This window comes from Bos javanicus, chromosome 20 (genome assembly GCF_032452875.1).
Source record: "Bos javanicus breed banteng chromosome 20, ARS-OSU_banteng_1.0, whole genome shotgun sequence".
Taxonomy (NCBI): Eukaryota; Metazoa; Chordata; class Mammalia; order Artiodactyla; family Bovidae; genus Bos; species Bos javanicus.
The window spans coordinates 31,666,478-31,688,183 of record NC_083887.1 but is presented as its reverse complement, the minus strand read 5'-3'; the positions used below and the strand labels follow the sequence as shown (position 1 = coordinate 31,688,183).

The window sequence follows — 21,706 nt, the reverse complement described above, 5'->3', positions numbered from 1 at the left end:
GTTTTGTTGTTCCTTGTATTAATACTTAGTTGTATTATTTATGAACTGCAATATCAAAATTGTTCTGCTCCATTTAGAAACTTCAACATCTTCAGGAAGAAAAAGACAAGGAGATTGCAGTTCTTCGTAATACCGTTCGTGATTTAGAACAACGCCTCTCTGTCAGCAAAGATTCTCAAGTTAAACTTGTTGGCAAAGATCCTCGCTTTAAACGTAGACGGTTTTGAGTAGATTCATTAGTTGCTATTTAATTTCTTTAAAAGCAGTTGAAAATTAATTTTGATTGTCAATATAACATACTACCTAAGTAATAACAACAATGAAAACAAAAAGCTTTAAACTTTTTAATTGAATTTAAACATCCACATTTTTGCCAGTCCTGTTCTACATTTCTGCTTAACAGTATTGACCATAAAAAAAATTCAGGTTTATAGGACCTGGTTTGCCTATTGAACCATCATTGACTATGGAAATACTTTCTAAGCAATCAAGAGTTAGACAACATTCTTTTATCTTTTCCCATCTATCTTTCAAGATTGGCAAAAAAACAAGATATAAAGGCTTCATTCATATATGATAGTAAAAATCAAGATATGAGTCTTAGATATAGAAAAGTATAAATGAATATCTAAAATGTAATCATAGCAAAGTATTCATGTGTATTTCTGGGTCTGAAAAGACAGAATTCACTTCTTGCTTTAAAGGTTTAATCTGTTAAAAACCTAAGATTAAAAAGACGAAGATAACATTGTTTTGAGAAATAAGAAAGTGGAGAACATGTCTTTGTTGTTCTTCCTCCATTCTCAGTTGCCAACCATCCAACAGAAACCCCTAGGTTATAGTTTACGTTTCTGTTCTCATTAACGCAAGTAGAATACTGGAAAAAGAAAAAGAAAGACATGCTAACCAAACGCTGCAACCACCTCTCAGCTGAATAAAAATATGGTTTGGGTCAAAATTTCTTTGACTTAAATTTTATGGAAGTCAATTTCTCCATGTTTGCACAAATCCAATTCCTATTTTTGGATCACTGTTAATTAGGTACCTTATACAAATGCTGGAAATGCAATTGTGTAGATTGACTTGGGGAATATATCCAATTTCATATATTTAATTTGAAGGTCATTTTCACATTTTGGCCTTATTTTTTCAGCTTCACTTGGTGCTGGCTTCTGTGGGGTTGAGCTGCTGACCTGCTGCCTGTCAGGCAGCTGGAGGCAAACGTCACTGTCAAGATTCAATGACATTCTCCTCTGCCAAAAGGCCCTGTCAGCTACACAAAGAGGGGAGCTTTTCTGTACACTGTCAGGTGATTGCAGACCCTGTTTTTTCAAATACCAGATGTCGACAGTGGCAACAGCAGCTACTCAAAGCAGATTCTGAATCTTTGGGAAACTGTCAGAGTAACTGATTTATGCATCTCTTTCGTCAGAGCTTCTTTTGTGGAAGAGAAGGTTGTAAACTTTCACTTCCTACTGGTGTATCACAGTTATCTGAGTGACCCTGTCTTTGGGGACCCTTGTGCCTGTGGTGGTGGTGATGAAGACCTGAAGGAGGGGGATTCTCAGGGGTATCTGGTGTGTCTGGTTTTGGAGACTCTGAAAGATGAGCATTTTCATGAAGCTGATGCCCATGATGGGGATGGGGGTGGGGATGGGGATGGGGGTGGGGGTGGGGGTGGGAGTGGGGGTGGGGGTGGTGATGTCGCTGTGAAGCCTCAGCTGTTTTCTCCTTGGTAGCCAGAAATACATTTTTACAGACGTCTTCATCTTCCAGTGCCTGGAATACATTTTATAAATCATTTAACAAATTTATAGATTTAGCAAGAATGCATGAAAAAATGAATTCTGGAGTTAACATATATGAAAGTCAAACTGCTTAATTAGATTTGAACTGGTTTTGTGTTTCCAGCATCATATTAATAAGAGAAAAAAAAATTTATCTCAGCCTCAACGCCTAGACTTTTTATTAAATTTGGTTCCCATCCATACCTAATTATAAAGTGCTTCTTGTACAAAGTTTGCATTTAACTAAAGAATCTTCAAACATTTTGCAAATAAATCAATGTAAATGTTTTGAAAATAGATTTTTAAAAATGTAAGTTAAAGCTTTAACAATTAAGCTTCTATACTAGTTAAATCAACAGCAGAATTCAAATTTTCCTTTCCTTATTAAAAGCATTTCCTAAATTTTTAAGAATTCTGAGGAAGAATAAAACCACTATATTTATATCTGCAGAAGCAAAACTAAACTAACTGGTTAAAAGAACTTAGATCGACTGCAGTAAAATCAAACAACTATCAAATCCTAAAATCAGTTTACCAAACGGAACCTTTCACACCAGTGTCAACAAAGCATTGAATATAATATTATTTTCTGAAACAAACTAATTCCTCTGATAACTCAAAAGAGCCAATAAAATTAACTCTGCTAATATTTATAATTACTATTACTATTTATAATTACTAGGCATTTTCCAAATTTCAAAATACTGAAACAAATCCCAAAATAGGAATCAACATAGCTAACATTCATCAGGCACTGAATATAAGTTAGACACTGAGTTAGTACTTTACTTGCTTTACTTCAGTCTCATCTGTAAAAGCAGTAAAATAACCCTCACAGTATTATGCAGATTAAAATGTGAAGAATGACACAACTAAATTAATTAAACTGTTGGTTTTCTTATTAACTTAAGTGAGTCATTAGAATGTGAATGGCTTTCTTTAGAGTTGGGAAAAATCTAAAGGAAGCAGAGCTCATAAATAAAAATTTTAAATTATTTTTGAACCTGAGTTCAAATTTTGCCAACTTGGCTCTGTCAAGGAAACATTGTTTGGAGTTATTTTCCTTCTCAATCTGAGAGGAAAAGAAGTTTATTTAACATAAGAAGTTTAGTTAATATAAGTTAAAATCAATTCTCTAAGTATCTTTTTTATAAATCATACATACATATAGTGTTTCTCATAACAAGGAATAAATATTCTAGTGGTTGTGAAGAAGTAAAAAATAAATAAAGTTATTAATTTTAAAAATAAAATGATTTTTTAAAAAGTATCAGTAATTCCAAGTGCATTGTGTAAGAGCGTCACAGAAAAGCTGACAGTCTTACATTCTTGGTGAATTAAGTAGTTATCTGGGCCTGTTCCACTTCAGGTAATGCCATGGATAATCTTTGCTATCACTATGTACTTACATGAGCACATTCATAATATTGCAATAGTGTATTTTATGTTGGCTGAATTCTTTAAGCACTTAAAGTCATGCAGTATCATTTGGTGGTAATTATAATACGTTGCTGCATTGATTTTTGTTCTCTAAACTCCTCCTAGATAAAAGCAATATGAATCTTGAAAAGATGTTTTAAAGTGTATGTTACATAACAGGAAGTGTAGGTAATTATAAAAATGACTATTGTAGTTTATTTCTAGTATATCAAAAGAAATGCTGATTTAGCTAATTAGTAATGAAACACTAACTTAGATAGCTCTTTAAAGATTTCCTCTTCAAAGAAAAATAATTGAGAAAAATACCTTGAGAGAGCAGTTTCCACATTTATCTTCACAGTAAACAGTCTTAATGGAATCTTCTACATATGTGAAAGTTAGGAAGGAATAAGGCAAACCAAGATGATATACAAGGCGGCCACATCTGAAAAATATAATAGCCATTACAATACTTTGGCTTAAAACTCAATATTCAAAAAAACTAAGATCATGGCATCTGGTCCCATCACTTCATGGCAAATAGATGAGGGAACAATGAAACAGTGACAGACGCTATTTTGGGAGGCGCCAGAATCACTGCAGATGGTGACTGCAGCCATGAAATTCAAAGATGCTTGCTCCTTGGAAGAAAAGTTATGACCAACCTAGACAGCATATTAAAAAGCAGAGACATTACTTTGCTGACAAAGGTCTGTCTAGTCAAAATGTGAAAGTTGGACTATAAAGAAAGCTGAGCGCCAAAGAATTGATACTTTTGAACTGTGGTGTTGAAGACTCTTGAGAGTCCCTTGGACTGTAAGATCAAACCAGTCAATCCTAAAGGAAATCAGTCCTGAATATTCATTGGAAGGACTGATGCTGAAGCTCCAATACTTTGGCCACCTGATGCAAAGAACTGTCACAAAGAGTTGAACACAACTGAGTGACTAAACTGAAGTGAACAATATTTTCAGTGTCATGATCCTACTCATGCACCATCTGGCATGAGACTGTAGGTTTAATGGTCTTATAACTGTTATAAGACCCTTTCATAACTTTAGTAAATTTCCCTGAAGGGGATCTCAAGCTTCCTGGCACTGCATACCAGGTCAGGTCATGAAAAGACTATAGTGAGTCTGATATGGTTGCCAGGTGGGAGGGATAGTAAAGGAGTTTGGGATGGACATGTACACACTGCTATAAAGTGGATAACCAGCAAGGAGCTACTGTATAGCACGTGGAACTCTGCTCAATGTTATGTGCAGCCTGAATGGGAGGGGAGCTTGGGGAAGAATAGATACATGTGTATGTATGGCTGAGTCCCTTCACCGTTCACCTGTAACTACCACAACATTGTTAATCAGCTGTACCCCAATACAAAATAAAAAGTTTCAAAGAAAAAAAAAAAAAGACTACAGTGAGTCCGATACTAGCATTGTGAAAAATGAAATAGATATATGTCACAATAAATAAAGTCAAAATTATGTGGTTATTTTGATTTGGTCAAATACAATTTTGTAATTGGCTCATAAATTCTATCAAAGTTCAAACCACTGACCTCATAAATCAGGTCTGCAAATCACATGATCTTTTCATAACTGCTAAGGCAGCACAAATTCCACACAATAAGAAATCACAGCATAATGAGAAAGATCCTCAAGTCTTGGCCAGTAGCCCACTGATTTAAATAAGAATCTGATGCAGCAAAAATTTCAGCACAATGAAAGAAATGGAAATACACTTGGCATTTTCAGAAACGGTGGAGTTTAAATGTCGTTCTTGCCCCCATTTTATCCTGTATATACAATTTTATATGAATATCAAAAGGTTAAACTTTGCGACAGATTAAATTAGAAGCTCGCAGTCCTGAAAGAATAACATGTAATATTAAAAATACTTAGAGTAAGACCAAGTAGTTCTCAGACCTAGGCAGAGTCTGGCTTACCATCCCTGAAGAGCCAAAAAACAAACAAACCAGCACCAACTAGAAATGATGATAGCAAATAATGTATGCATTGAAGTTCTTTCATAATACAAACATTTTATTCATTCATGGAATCAAAAGCAGATTCATACAGATTATGCCTAAATGATTAACATACTTTATAGTTAAGAAATGCAGATATATAACCTTAAAATGTATTAATAGTAATTTTAGAGATAAGCCAGTAGTCTGCAAAGTACGGTTATTCGTCTGCAACATTTTTAAGTGAGAATTGTACGAAAGGTACAAATTGATTTTTCTTTTTATTTAATCAGAATGCTAATGTACAGAGGGAAGAAAGTATAGTCAATTTTCCTTATTTCCCTATTGGAGTGGTGAATTCTTTTGTGTAAAAGGAAGTCATCTGGCAAAACCAAACATTCTAATGGGCTCACTTTGAGTATTTGGTAACAAGATGAAAGCAGATGTCTTGTTTTAAATCACTTATTACCTTAACTATGAAGCAGGTATACTGTAATGTGGGGGTGGGTGTGCATGCACGTGTGTATAAAGGTGGGGACACACCTGTCATATATGAGGAAGTCATCTTTGTTTCCATTTAAGAGAGTCCAGACATCTGGTTGGTTTTCTTCTTGTTGGTAAACAGGAATATGTTCTGAAACCTTATTTTTAAGATGCACATATTTTAATCGAGAAGAGATTCCTTGATGATTAACAACAACATAGGAGATGTTAGAATATCCTTCTTTCTCCAGTTTTACTCGCAGGTCCTCCAATCTAACATATTTGGAAAAAATACAAAAAAAGGAATAATTAGTGACTTCTCCCTTTCTCCTCTATTTTCCTACATGAAACTCTTTTGTTATTTTTTACTTACTCAGACCTCTTTTTTATATTTTTTAAAAAAACTAAAACTTGTATTTTTCTAATTATTTATTGAACTCTTTATACTCAGTAAAAACTATACGCCAAGTGCTTGCACAAACAGTCCATATGGTCCTCAAAGGAATCCTATGAAGTGTGTATCTTTTTAATCCATCTCCCAGTTACAGAGAAATTGTACCCAATAAGTATTTGGCAAATAACCCAACAAATATATATATTTATAAATTCATTACATGACTCAAGACCTTTGGTGGCAAGTATAGTGTTTGTTCTACTCTGGCAAAGCTCTCATATCTACTTCCTTTATTGAAATAACTAATCCATTTGCAGGAGTACAATTTAAAACATTTTCCTTACACAAGTAATATTTAGTAGGCTACTACAAAATATAGGTACACAAAAAGAAAAAAAAAATTACATAGCTCCAGGAAAGCCACTGTAAACATCCCCCTAGTCTTCTCTCTTCTAACATGTTCTAGGCCAACAAATATAGTTTTTTTTTTAATGCAATTTAGTAAATATATCTTTTCTATTTTTAATGTTTCATGCATGTTATCTATTGAATAGCTATCCCCCTAAGAAATTGTAGACCACAGAAAGACTACCTTACCTAGATGCCTGCAGAATGCACAGGTATCAGCTGGCTTGAAGAAGAGCAACCACAGTCACTGAACCGTAGGAGTTCAGCATAGGGTCTTGATCCTTTATGCTCCAGGGTGGAGGTTGCTTACAATAGGAGCTTTGGCCCTGGCTCTCTGTCCCTCCGGTTAGGAGGAGGCAGAGAGCCAGAGCCAGCCCCAGGCCTCTCCACATGGCTGGGGTTGTCCTGTAAAAGAGAAAACCTTTCTGTCATCTTCACAGTTGTAACAAGGAATCTCTATAAACCAGCAGGTATAATTCTACTTTCTACAAATACCTAGCCAGTGGATTCTGCCTCTGTGTTGTTGGGTTCTTTGTATTGGGCATCTTAGCACCAAATCTCCCTGTAAAGGGGAAAGATCAGCCTGAGTCAGGGAAGCTGCCTAAGCACCTCTCAACTATCTGGCTTAGCAAGATACTTGAATAAGCCTGCTATGAAGATTAGCCTGAACAGGCAGTCCAGTGCTTCTCTAGTAGAAGATATATGTCCAGGAGAAAATACATGTCTAGGGAAATTCTGAGAATATGGCCTCTACAGCCAAGTAACATTCTGTAGACATGATTTGATTTTTGAGACACAAGTTCTGACTGCTTCTTTCTTTTCTCTACCAGTCTAAGCACAGGAAGGGTACATAGGGAATTCTGCATAGAAATGAAAAGACATCATGGGAAGAGAACTTAGGAAGAAAGGAGGTGGCAGTGAGGGAAGTCTGCCAACATGAGATTCAGATGTTATTGCCAGCCAAAATATTGCTATTATAGCCAAGACCAATATGGACCAATGATAAGACACCTGGCCAAGAAGAAATACTACAAATCACTGGGCCTTGTACCACTTAAGATTCACTGAAATCTACACTCTTATGAGTCTACTTATTGGCTACCACTACTTTCAGGAAGTTCCTGTGACTAGATGGCATGTTCTTGGGTAAAAAAAAATGACCCCTCTGAGTAGGGAAGTTAAATAACATGATGAGAAATATTCCCAAAACAAGGGCCAGAGCTCTCTGCAGAGAGGTACAAATAAAACACATGAACTGTAGATAGGTGGTGGAAAAAAGAACATATTCAGCAGAGAAAGAAAAATCCATACATTTAATTTTTAATTTCAGACACACCAAGTGAATCAGGTCATCAAGATAAGCGTGCTTATTTTGATATGAAGGTCGGTGGGAGACAGATCAAGGCAAAATTCCAGAACTAGGAAGTCGGCACATGTTTAGACACTGATCTATGATAAAAAAGTAAAAGTACTTTGGGGACGGGGTGGTTGGGGGAGAGGAGGCAGCTAATGATAAATTACCTAGAGTGAGCCCAGAGTTAAGAGGGGAGCAGAGAAGCTAAAATCAGACTGATATGGGCTCTATTGCACTAGTAGCTGTGGATAGAACTTTTAAAAACCTGATTACAACTATATGACCATTATCTCTTTTTGCAGCTGAGAAAACTGGCTAAGTGTGAGTTTAGGCAGCTTGCCCAAGTCCCACACAGGTACTAAGTCACAGGGAAACTGAATTCAAACCAGTTCTACCGATTCCAACACATGACCTCTTACCTACAGCAATATATTGACTCTTTTCAGATAGGTCACCTTTAGTAACTACAGTAGCCAGAATTTCGGGGTTTTAATTTATTTATTTATTTGCAGTATAACTGCTTTACAATGTTATGTTCGTTTTTGTGCTTTCCATCACATACAACAGCATGAATCAGCTGTATGTACAATATACCCCCTCCCTCTTAAGCCTCCCTCTCTTTCCTCCACCCCACCCCTCTAGGTTAGGACAGAGGGGATTGAGTTTTTTATGCCCTAAAATGACAAAGAAAACATCAAAATTATTCAGGCTTTTTTTGTTTCTTACTAGAATGACTAGATTTTCCCCACTTTATAGAATATAAATTCAGTAGTTACAGACCCTTCAGCATAAACTCGGCACCTGGCACCCTCACTCTGCACAGCATTCCAACTGGCTGAAGAGTGAATATAAATGAAAAGGTTATTTCACTCAGTTTTTTGATGAAAAAATAACTAAAGCCATTGGCAGAGGGTAGTGGATTACAGAGTTCACACTTCCAGATTTTCCCATCACTATAATCAAGAAGCTGTTAACTTTGTTTTCTTAAAATCACTTTTTACATAAACTTTTGATTGATTGCAGCTGTCAGACAACTACATAAAATAATGAGGATAAATAAAATTAGATTTACTGAAAGGTCTTGTGGCTCAGATGGTAAAGAGCCTGCCTGCAATGCAGGAGACAGGGGTTCAATCCCTTCAATCTTGGGAAGATCTCCTGGAGAAGGAAATGGCAACCCACTCCAGTAATCTTGCCTGGAAAATCCCATGGACGGAGGAGCCTGGCAGGTACGGTCCGTGGGGTCACAAAGAGTCGGACACTATTGAGAAACTTCACTTAATGCAGTAACAATTAAAATGTAGTTGTGAATTTCACTAATCTCATCACTTTACAATCACAAGCCTGGATTCTTGACCACAAACAGACCTATATTTGTTTAAAATTCCCCATTTAAAGGCAAAATATGCAGAAACATTTTCCACCCTCTTCCCCTACCCTGCATCCTCAGACCCACTTCTGAGGGTCCCCTTCTCATTCTCCTAAAAGCACCAATAACCACTGATTTTGACAGGGGTTTTAACTCTTTCAAGAATGACTGTTCTCCACAGTGAACCAAACCTGCTTTCTTTTTTTACCTTGAAATTGTTCACAATATCCCTGGACATTTCTACAGCACCCTCTACACAGACCAGATCTCAGTCTCTGCTCCTCAAACCCACCAGCTGTTTTGCCATTAGAGCTCTCACTTTGCATTTCAGTGGGAAATACTTAAGCTTGAACACACAGTATTGCCTATATAACAACACAACTTTTTGCAGAGGAAAAGTATTCCACTTCTCCAGCCTCCTCTGCCCCTATCTTTATCCTCCACTGTGCAGAAGGCAAGGCAAAAATCAGCTAGAACTGATAATGTCCCCACCACACTTTGTGTTCAGACTCTTGTGTTCTTTATTTTCTTTACCATCTCTTTTTTTCAAATCTCTTCTAAGGACAAAAACGTTTTATCAAGACCCGAAAATCAAATCATTTACCAAACTCTCAAAGAATCAAGTTTGGAAAACACAAAGTTCCTACTTACACAACCCCTTCTGACCAGCTTGCTTCCTTTCTCTTTGCTCAGCTGGGCGGCTCCACAAAGCCACAGAGAGAAACTCGGATATTTATAGTCCTGTTGTTTACCTCACCCCCTGAGCGAGAGTCAGAAGTTTAATGCATGCTCAGCCTGTGACCTTGCAAGGAGAGACCAGCCCTGAACTGATTATTACCATCAACTTTTAAAAGTAACAAGCGCTGGCATGCATAAAATGGGGGGAATTGGGGGTAATTACTGGTATATTCCCTATCGTTTTTAGTCACCCTGTTTGCTAGGATTTAATGGTACAGTCGGGGGCGGGAGGAAGAGCTAAGAATAAAGAAGGCTTCCAAGTTATGTTCTTCTCCAAACAAACTATAATAGGGAAAAATATTTGCTAAGCCAGTGAGGTAAGCTGTCACTTTAAAAAAAGAAAAATAATTTTTTTTTCTTTAACTTTGTAGTGGTCAGGTGATAGCCCAACCCAAACCGTGTGAGCTTTGTTAAGTCTCCTGCTGTTAAGGACCTGCTTGGGTTATTTTGCCGCTTTAAAACTTGAATCTCTGGGATCTCACAGGACTTCTGCTCTTTTTTTTTTTTTTTTTTTTTTTATCATTTAAGGGAAGGAATAAGGAAACAGAACTTCTGCCTGACAGAAACGAGGCTTCAGTTTTCTCATCACAGAAGTCCCACTCCCTGGAAGACATATGTATCCCATAGAAGTTCTTAAGAATCTACTGTAAAATCGTTACCAATTTAAGTACCATGCAAATAAGTTAACTGTGATAGTAGCTGCACATGGAAAAGAATATGGACATTTCAAAGTATACAAATATATTGAGAATTACCACCCTTTCAGACAGTGATACAGTCTTTCTATTAACTGCTGCCAATGAGCACATCCATGACAGGTAAGGCAAGTGGCAATTGCGCCAAGAGATGCCGGCCCTGGATAGTGATGATTTTCACGTGAGCCTTGCTTTCCCTACCAGTGCGCTTTGTCCAAGTGAACCCCTATGGATTGGTGAGCTGGGTACTGCTTTACAAGGTGCAGAGAGTGCAAAGAGGCTCAGATGTGATCTTTTCTGTAAGGAAACAAATTATCAAAGTAGAAGCTTTGCGTTTGAAAGCCAAATTCTATTTACTCACACCAAGCAGTAACCTTAATCTTTCAGGGTCCCTTTGAGAATCCAGTAAAATGCTTAGTTTCTCCTCGGGGGCGGGGGGAAATGCACATATACATCCTTGTTTTTAAAAGAATCTTTTGGGGGGAAAAAATTTCGAAATAAAACAGATAATTCCCCCTGTGGTTCATTTGCTTAAGAAATTTAAATAGTCATGTTGGGTCTTTCTGCAACAGAGTATTAAGTATATTACCATCACCTCCTTCCTTTACATGTGGCTTAGCATTTGCCTCCTGTACCAAAGAATTCCCTGCAAATATGCAACTGGCTCCAAAGCCAAGCACCCAGGACTGTGTGTGTCCAGGCGACTGTATGCCTAAAACCCCCAAATGGCCAAAGGAGATGATGGGGAGTTTGCAGTATTTGAAGGGAATCCAGGCTTTTTTAACTGAAGTATAGTTAACTTATTGTGTTAGTTTCAGACATACAGCAAAGTGTTTCAGATATAGTTTTTAGATTATTTTTCATTATAGATTATTACAAGGCATTGAATATAGTTCCCAATGTTGCCCAATAAATCCTTGCTGCTGCTGCTGCTACTAAGTCGCTTCAGTCGTGTCCGACTGTGTGCGACCCCATAGACCGCAGCCCACCAGGCTCCCCCGTCCCTGGGATTCTCCAGGCAAGAATACTGGAGTGGGTTGCCATTTCCTTCTCCAATGCATGAAAGTGAAAAGTGAAAGTGAAGTCGCTCAGTCGTCTCTGACTCCTAGCGACCCCATGGACTGCAGCCTACCAGGCTCCTCCATCCATGGGATTTTCCAGGCAAGAGTACTGGAGTGGGGTGCCATTTATGTATAGTAGCTTGTATTTGCTAATCCCATACTCCTCTAATTTATTACTTCCCCCTTTCCCCATTGGTAACCATAAGTTTGTTTTCTATGTCTGTGAATCTGTTTCTGTTTTGTATATAGATTAATTTGTATTTTTTTAGATTCTACATATAAGTGATATCATATAATATTTGTCTGATTTCATTTAGTATGATAATCTCTAGATCCATCCATGTTGCTGCAAATGGCAATATTTCATTTTTTCTTTTGGCTGAGTAATATTCCACTGTATATATGTACCACATCTTCTTAAACCAGTTATCTGTTGATGGGCACATAGCTTGCGTCCCTGTCTTAGCTATTATAAATAGTTCTGCTATGAACAGTAGGGTGCATGTATCTTTCCAAGTTAAGAGTTTCCACCTTTTCTGATGCATGCCTAGGAGTAGGGTTGCTAGATTATATGGTAGCTCTAGTTTATTTTTTTAAGGACCCTCCATACTGTTTTCCATAGTGGCTATACCAATCTACATTCCCACTACAGGGTAGGAGGGTTTGAAGGGAATCCATTTTTAGTAGCCTCTTCTGTGCTGGGCAATCTAGGTCTAGTCAGGTTCTTAAAAAGCAAAGGTTTTGAACAGACTTTTAGTGAGTATTAAATTATATTAAATCAAACAAAATCAAACATTTATTAGGGGCTTATGCTAGACACAATGTTGAGTTCCTTGTTCTGAAGGACTTCAAAATCTAACAGAATTGACAGACAAGTAAGCAGTGAAAAGACACTAGAAAGTGTGACAATATCTAGAATGCCTGTAAGCACAAGGTTCTGTTGGAACCCTGGAAATGAAAAGAGCAGCATCGTAACGCAGCCTGGAGACAGGGCCAACAGGACAGTTAGCACAAGTTCAACAGGCACTTCATCTTAGGCTTCTCACTCTGCTTCCAAAGTGCCCAGTAACTCTGATCATGGGACTGTCTAGAAAATTACTTTGTTTCAATTTTTAACGAATGATTAAAATCTCCTGATAGCTTGTTCCAGGTACCACCATACAGTGAACATTAAGATGACTGACTGTATCCCATCAAGCTGAACTTTATCCTAATGATCTCATCTCCCATAACTTCCAGCTCTGGAGCCAAGATTCTATCTTTCTTCGTACTTTCTCATTCTTCCATATTTTTCCTCAGAATGTTTATGTAAATGTGTAAACTATGTTTTTAATAAGCATTCTCAACTTTTTAATGTGTCTTGGGTGATTTTCATGGAGAATAGGGCCCTAAGAATCTGAGTTCATTATAGACTTGGAAGAGGACTATGAACTGTGATTTTAGAAATCAGTTAGCTGTAGCAGGTGATAATATGACATTAGCATTTAACATTTGTAAGACACTGATGTCTCAAATAATTAACAAGGGAATGTCATAACCATATGAAGGAACTATATAAAATATTAACCCCCTTAGCTTGGTTGTCAGATGGTGTTTTAAAAGCAAAGGTAAATGAAGATTTTTTTCGCAATATTTTGAGAAATGGAACCCTTTGACCTAAATTCTTTTTCCTCCCCTTTCAAATACATGATGGTGCCCTATACCTCATGTTATGCATTATACCCAATATAATACTTTTTGAACATCCATGTTGAAAGGTAAGTGACTGAGTATGCAAGGGTTGTCCAGGAAAAAACAAGATGCTTTCAAAGTAAAAAAAGCAAAATAAGAACAATGGCCAGAGGAAGGCATGGACCAGAAGCTTAGATTAGATAAGGAGTAATATAAACCTTTGAGATTCATGTGAGCTGAAATATGCTTTGAAGGGAGCTCTTCAGGCTCAGAAGTTTGACAGATCTGAGAACTGTTTGCTATATCAAACATGAATGCAATTGAGGGAGTGATGACATAGACTGCCAAATTTCATGCAGGACTGAGCACATTCAGAGAGTAATAGACAACAGAAGAATTTCTGTTTGAAATAGGCTGTTATTAATTTTTTTTTTTTAATTTAAAAGCTTGTGCAAAACAGCCAGCACCAGCAGCTCCTCAGAGGACACGGCATCAACATACAAGAAGCAAGGGGACATCAAATAGCCCCTTGATGACACATAAAGAAGGAAAAATGATTTTCCCTCTCCCCTTCTAGGTTCGTGGCTGAGACCCCCTATGTAATACAAGGTACAGTAACAAGAGAAAACGAACAGATATTTGATGACAAGTGTTGTTATTGTTGTTGTTGTTGTTCAGTCGCTCAGTCATGTCCGACTCTTTGCAACCCGTGAACTGCAGCATGCCAGGCTTCCCAGTCCCTCACCATCTGCCAGAGCTTGCTCAAACTCATGTCCATTGAGTCGGTGATGTCATTCAACCATCTCATCCTCTGTCATCCCCTTCTCCTTCTGCCTTCAATCTTTTCCATCATCAGGGTCTTTTCCAATGAGTCAGTTTTCACATCAGGTGGCCAAAGTATTGCAACATCAGCTTCAGCATCCGTCTTTTCCTCGAATATTCAGGATTGATTTCCTTTAGGATTGACTGGTTGGATCTCCTTGCAGTCCAAGGGACTCTCAAGAGTCTTCTCCAACACCACAGGTCAAAAACATCAATTCTTCAGCGCTCAGCCTTCCTTATGGTTCAACTCTCACATCCATATATGGAAAAACCATACCTTTGACTAAATGGACCTTTGTCAACAAAGTAATGTCTCTGCTTTTTAACATGCAGACTTTTTAATATGTAGAGGTTAATATATAGGTTTGTCATAGCTTTTCTTTGAAGGAGCAAGAGTCTTATAATTTCATGGCTGCAATCACCATCTGCAGTGATTTTGGAGCCCCCCAAAATAAAGTATCTCACTCTTTCCATTGTTTCCCCATCTATTTGCTATGAAGTGATGGGACCAGATGCCATGATCTTAGTTTTTTGAATGTTGAGTTTTAAGCCAGCTTTTTCACTCTCCTCTTTCACCTTCATCAAGAGGCTCTTTAGTTGCTCTTTGTTTTCTGCCATAAGGGTGGTGTCATCTCCATATCTGAGGTTATTGATATTTCCCCTGGCAATCTTGATTCCAGCTTGTGCTTCATCCAGCTCAGCATTTCTCATGATGTACTCTTCTTAGAAGTTAAATAAGCAGGGTGACAGTATACAGGTTTGATGTACTCCTTTCCCAATCCGAAACCAGTCCATTGTTCAATGTCCAGTTCTCACTGTTGCTTCTTAACCTGTATTCAGGTTTCTCAGGAGGCAGGTAAGATGGTCTTGTATTCCCATCTCTTTAAGAATTTTCCACAGTTTCTTTTGATCCCCACAGTCAAAGGCTTTAGTGTAGTCAATGAAGAAGAAGTAGATGTTTTTCTGGAATTCTCTTGCTTTTTCTGTGATCCAGCAGATATTGGCAATTTGATCTCTGGTGCCTCTGCCTTTTCTAAATCTAGCATGAACATCTGGAAGTTCTCAGTTCATGTACTGTTGAAGCCTAGTTTGGAGAATTTTGAGTATTACTTTGCTTGCATGTGAAATGAGTGCAATTATGTGGTAGTTTGAAAATTCTTTATCATTGTGCTTCTTTGGGATTGGAATGAAAACTGACTTTTTCCAGTCCTGTGGCCACTGCTGAGTTTCCCAAATTTGCTGGCATATTGAGTGCAGCCCTTTAGGAACATCATCTTTTAGGATTTGAACTAGCTCAGCTGGAATTCCATCACCACTAGCTTTATTTGTAGTGATGCTTCCTAAGGCCCACTTGACTTCACATTCCAGGATGTCTGGCTCTAGGTGAGTGATCACACCATCATGGTTATCTAGGTCATGAGATCTTTTTGTATAGTTCTTCCGTGTATTATTGCCACCTCTTCTTAATATCTTCTGCTTCTGTTAGGTCCATACCATTTCTGTCCTTTATTATGTCCATCTTTGCATGAAATTTTCCCTTGGTATCTCTAATTTTCTTGAAGAGATCTCTAGTCTTTCCCATTCTATAGTTTTCCTCTGTTTCTTTGCATTGAACACTTAGGAAGGCTTTCTTCTCTTTCCTCGCTATTCGTTGGAACTCTGCGTTCGGATGGGTATATCTTTCCTTTTCTCCTTTGTTTTTCACTTCTCTTCTTTTCTCAGCTATTTCAAAGGCCTCCTCAAACAACCATTTTGCCTTTTTGCATTTCTTTTTCTTGGGGATGGTTTGGATCACTGCCTCCTGTACAATGTTAGGAACCTCTGTTCATAGTTCTTCAGGCACTCTGTCTATCAGATCTAATCCCTTGAATCTGTTTGTCACTTCCACTGTATAATTGTAAGGGATTTGATTTAGGTCATCCTGAATGGCCTAGTGGTTTTCTCTACTTTCTTCAATCTAAGTCTTAATTTGGCAATAAGGAGTTCATTATCTGAGCCACAGTCAGCTCCCTGTCTTGTTTTTGCTGACTATATAGAGCTTCTCCATCTTCGGCTACAAAGAATATAATCAATCTGATTTTAGTATTGACTGTCTGGTGATGTCCATGTGTAGAGTCTTCTCTTGTGCTGTTGGAAGAGGGTGTTTGCTATGACCAGTGTATTCTCTTGGCAAAACTCTGTTAGCCTTTGCCTTGCTTCATTTTGTACTCCAAGGCGAAACTTGCCTGTTACTCCAGGTATCTCTTGGCTTCCTACTTTTGCATTTCAGTCCCCTATGATGAAAAGGATATCTTTTTTTGGTGTAGGTCTAGAAGGTTTTGTAGGTCTTCACAGAACCGTTCAACCCCAGCGTCTTTGACATTAGTGGCTGGGGCACAGACTTGGATTACTGTGATATAGAATGGTTTGCCTTCAATAACAAGTGTACCTCCTGAAAAATGGGAGAGACCCAGGAAAACTGAGTAACTCCCAGAAATGGCCCACATCACCGCCTTAAATGCCATCTTAAGCTAAAGACAAAAGAAGGTGTTGGGAGCTGGTTATGAGAGGCTACTGGGGAAAGCACAGTAAACAAAAGGTAAGGTTATTACACAGATTTAGGTCATTGTCTTCTCCACTGATAAGTTTCTAGAGATTTGGTCATTCTCCTCTTCCTGTATCAGAGACAGAGATACTCTTACAGATGGAGTTTTCCCTTATAAATGTAAATATCCCTTATAAAAGGATAACTTCTATTCCATTTTCAGAGCTTCTCCTGTGTCTATACACACACATGCTCAGTCGTGTCCGACTCTTGTGACCACATGGACTAGCATGCCAGGTTCCACTGTCCATGGGATATTCCAGGCAAGAATACTAGCATGGGTCACCATTTTCTTCTCCAGAGGATCTTCCTGACCCAGGGATCAAACCCACATCTCTTGGCATCTCTCGTACTGGCAAGCAGGTTCTTTACCACTGTGCCACCAAAAACAAGGTGGAAGGAAGTTCTAGGAAGCCCCACTATGTCTGCAGTTTCTCCAAAATAGTAGCCCAAAGTAACTTTTACTCCAAAGAGATATAAGAGTAATTCTTATTGCCAATGCAGTTCAAGTGATTATTCATTCCCTCACATATCCTAGACATGGAAAACATAAGTCAGTCTGATGAGTTCCTTCTCAAAACTAATAATGCCTTAGACTAGCCACCAAGAGCCCTTTATGCCCATTTTCTTTGAAACTTAAAGAGATTTTTAGTGTGTGTCTGTCATGCTAACCAGTTTACAAAGAGGCCAGATTTATACAGTTGAAACATTTTCTCTAGAATTACTGCCATCATCTTAATTAAATGGATATTTCAAGAAAACCTACTTTCATTTTCTGGAAGTCTTAATTTGCCACTACCATGTGTAAAACAGATAGCTAGTGGGAAGCAGCTGCATAGCACAGGGAGCTCAGCTTGGTGCTCTGTGATGATCTAAGAGAGGTGGGATGGTTTAGGCGGGAGGATCAAGAGGGAGGGGATATATGTATCATATAGCTGATTCACGATGCAGTACAGCAGAAATTAACACAACACTGTAAAGTAATTATACTTTGAATATAAAAGAATAAAAAAATATAGTTCAACTTTTCAAAAAAAGAAATATGGTCTTAATTTGTATCCCATACTGGTGGAAAAGAATATATATGCTCGGTATAAATAATTATAGTCATTCTCTATATAATTGTTTCACAACTATTTGTAATTTAATAATATATCATGGGCATCTTCCCAAGCCATAGACATCTTTTTCTGTCAATATGTACAAAGTTACCTCATTCTTTTTAAAAATTGCACATTATTTCATTCTATGAATAATCCATAATATGTATTCTATTTTAATGTAAGCTTTGCTTCCAGCTTTCAAAATGTAATTGATTATGTGTATATATTTATATCTTTATGAGTGGTATATAATTTCTGCTTGAAGTAAAATTGCTGGTAAAACTGAATACATATTTCAAATTTCAAATGATACTACCAAATTGACCTTTCAAGCATACCAAATTATATTATCACTCAGACGTACACAGCAGTACTTATTTCCATTATCAAATTGTTGTTTAATTTGAGTTTATATCATTATTTTCAAGTTTATTGATTGTGTTAGTTCATTAGGGCTGCCATCGCAAAGTTCTACACATTGGGCAGCTTAAATAACAGAAATTTATTTCCTCACAGTTCTGGAGGCTAGAAGTTCAAGATCAAGGGCTGGTTTTGTTTGGCTCCTAGATGGCCATGTTCTCTCTGTGTCTCCACGTGGTCTTCCTCTGCATGTGCCTCTGTCCTAATAGCCCTTTCTTATGAGGACACCAGTCATATTTCATTAGAATCATCCATATGACCTCATTTTACCTTAACCACTTTTTTCAACAAACTGAAAAACTCTTCAAGAGATGGGAATACCAGACTACCTTAACTGTCTCCTGAGAAACATGTGTGTGGGTCAAGAAGCAACAGTTAGACCTGGACATGGAGCAACTGACTGGTTCAAAATTGGGAAAAGAATATGCCAAGACTGTATATTATCACTCTGTTTATTTAACTTCTATGCAGAGTACATCATGCAAAATGGCAGGCTAGATAAATCACAAGCTGGAATCAAGGTTGCCAGGAGAAATATCAATGACTTCAGATATGCAGATGACACTAATCTAATGGAAGAAAGTGAAGAGGGACTAAAGAGCCTTTTGATAAGGGTGAAAGAAGAGAGTGAAAAAGCTGGCTTGAAATTCAATATTCAGAACACTAAAATCATGGCAGCTGGCCCCATTACTTCATAAATAGATGAGGAAAAAGTAGAAGCGGTCAAGATTTTATTTTCTTGGGCTCCAAAATCCTGCAGATGGTAGTTGCAGCCACAAAATTATAAGATGCTTGCTCCTTGGAAGTGTTAGGTAGTTAGAATAGGAAAATGGAGTCCAGAATGGCAGTGGCTAAAAGGCAAAGAGGGGGAAAGCCCGTGAAAATAAAACAAAGGAAGGTCTGAGGACTGGAGTGAGAACCTCAGATAAAACAAACAGCCCTCCTGGCTAGCCCAATTTACATAGGGCAGGCTCAGGGGGAGGAGAAAAAACATATAAAAAGAGGAGCCAAAATTGGGCCAGAGGTTTTCCTTCTCTTCACATCTTTTGGTTCGGCCTGCCCTCACGCCTTGAGGATGTATTTTCCTTTACTTTCTAAATAAAACTGAGCTGTAACACAGAGCTGTAACATTGGTCTGTCTGAGGAAATTACACGGGGCTGTAACACTGGTCCATCTAAGGGCTGTAACACTAGTCCATCCGTCGTTTCAATTTTTTGTTGCGAAGAGACAGAAGCGAGGAAATTGTACACTCCCCCTGACATCTATGGTGCCATGACTCGGATTTAACCCAGCTGAAACAACCTCGGCTCAGTCTCCGCAAGGTGGAGGCTAAGCATAGCAGAACCCCAACTCAGGGAAAACTCCTGCGGTGGAAGCTGAATGTGAAGAAAACCTAGCGCAGTGGAAGTGACAAGAAACCCACCGTGCTGGAAACCGGGACAGCAAAAACAAACTCAACAGAAAGCTCACGTGGCTCAGTCTCAGATTTCAGAAGACCTCCGGTTAAAGTAGGAGGTCCTTGCTACTATGGCTGGAAAGACATATGGCTAACAAAATCTTAATTCCTTTACAATCGCTCTTTTCTTGTTTCCTCGAACCCTCTGATAATAGGCGAGCAGCAGTGGGTGTAATTGAGGGACTTGGCAGGGGCTACTCCTCAGTGTGTCCCAAAGGCTCCACTATCTGCTGTGCCCTACTAACTGTTGCCCAAGCAGGTGGGGGTTCTTCTATCCCTAATCTTCTTTGTGCCAAGGATCAGGACAATGAAAACTGAGCACAGGTCAGGTATTTAGCAGATTTTTTTGGCAGACTATGAAGGGGATTCCTTGGCATGTTATTCCCACTGCTATTTCCTCCCATCCTTCAGCTCCTCTCTCCTGGGACTTGAGCCCTGCCAAAACCCGTGGTGCCTGGCTTCAGGACCTAATGAAGCTCAAGCTGTGATGTCTCATTGCAAAAATCCAGTGAGAGACACAGCGATAAGAGGTGAATTTGTTCAGATTCAGAGAGAAGCGCAGTCCACAGGGTGTGGGCCATCATAGAGGAGTATGCAGGGGCCATGGAATGTGGTGTGGCTAGTTTTCAAGAGCTGGGTGATTTCATATGCTAATGAGTGGGAGGATAACCCCAACAATTGGGGAACCACCCACTCTCCCCTCTTTCAGCAATGCCTTGGAACTGTCCTAGCAACTCTGGGTGTATCATTTAGCTTGCAGATTGGGGGATCAAGGTTTAGTTGAATTTGACTTGTCATCTTAGACCCATTTGATTTTAATTGGTTTATGTTATGCCCTTGGGCTATGTCATTCTTTCAATAGTTGTGCCCTTCCCCCTTCCCTCCTGTTTCATGCTCTTTTACTAAGCCCCATCCGGGCCCCCAGTGTTGCTTCTACAATCTTCTGGAGGGACAACCAGAAAATAGCTGGCCCTTGGGAGAGAAATACTATATAATAACCAGTCCCTCTAGATATACAGGCCTTCATCTTCCATGTTTCCTACAACATGTGCAACAACAGCATCTCTCAGTGAACCCACTAGGGCAGGTGACAGACACAGGATGCCTGCTGGAAGTTCATCTGTTTGTGGCATCTCTTCAAGGGCAATTGGGCTTCCAGGGATAATGTTTGCCACTTTGGGAGTTAGCCCTGCAGGCTGTTTGGGCCCAAACCCTTACCACCTTTCTCCTAAAGTTACAAACATACCCCTGGATCAAATCTCCACTCCACTTTTATGGAACATCTGGTTTGTTGCCTCTTATCATTTTGTTCTTAAGCCACTTACTAACACTTACAACCAGGACCCTGGCCCCTTTTAGGCAACATTGCACCATCCTGCTTATTATTAAAATACTCTTAATGCTCCTAACAGGACCAGATAACCCACTCCTTTGTCATTACTTCTGTTATTACCTAAAGTGGGTCTATGCCAATGAAATGTTTACCATTGGAAACACCCTAAACTGCTCTTATGGAGGACTAGGGCAGAAATCAGTGACTTACATTCCCTCAGAGCAATAAGAGGATAAGGCTTATGGCTGCTTCACCAGGTTCCCAGTCTCAGGGCACAGGCTTGGATTGCTTTACATCACAATATCTATTCCCATCTGTGGTGAACAAACTGGCAATGAGTTAATCCTTAATCCTTAATCCCTTAATCCTACCCAGCACCGGTCACACTGGAGACCTTGGGGATGCCCAACTCCAGTCCGGGGATCACAGGAGGTCAACCTGTCTCGACTGCCTAGGAATCTGGTCGTTGAAAGGTTGTCATGCCCCAACCTTCTTGGGGATGGCATTACCGACTCAATGGACATGAGTTTGAGTAAACTCTGGGAGTTGGCAATGGACAGGTAGGCCTGGCGTGCTGCAGTCCATGGAGTCGCAAAGAGTTGGACACAACTGAACAACTGGACTGAACTGAACCATCCTGAA

General features: G+C 38.8%; 2 protein-coding genes across 6 annotated transcripts in view; one reads left to right on the top strand and one right to left on the bottom strand.

Moving 5' to 3' along the window:
• The window catches only part of CCDC152 (coiled-coil domain containing 152), a 40,995-nt gene extending 40,099 nt beyond the window's left edge, over window positions 1-896 (top strand). For 4 of the 5 annotated variants that reach the window (XM_061393622.1, XM_061393619.1, XM_061393620.1 and 1 more), the window contains exon 9: window positions 78-768. In XM_061393622.1, the coding sequence (XP_061249606.1) occupies window positions 78-227 (150 nt within the window). In that variant the 3' untranslated portion in view covers window positions 228-768. Of the gene's footprint in view, window positions 1-77 lie in introns of all 5 variants that reach the window. The other variant, XM_061393621.1, reaches the window with a different exon arrangement.
• On the bottom strand, window positions 331-9,937 carry SELENOP (selenoprotein P). Its single transcript, XM_061393618.1, has 5 exons — window positions 9,832-9,937; window positions 6,647-6,862; window positions 5,716-5,928; window positions 3,534-3,651; window positions 331-1,779 (listed from the first exon to the last, which is right to left on the bottom strand). The coding sequence occupies exons 2-5, from the start codon at window positions 6,847-6,849 to the stop codon at window positions 1,111-1,113; spliced, it is 1,203 nt and encodes a 400-aa protein (XP_061249602.1). The 5' UTR covers window positions 6,850-6,862; window positions 9,832-9,937; the 3' UTR covers window positions 331-1,110.
• Between the last annotated feature and the right edge of the window lie 11,769 nt (window positions 9,938-21,706).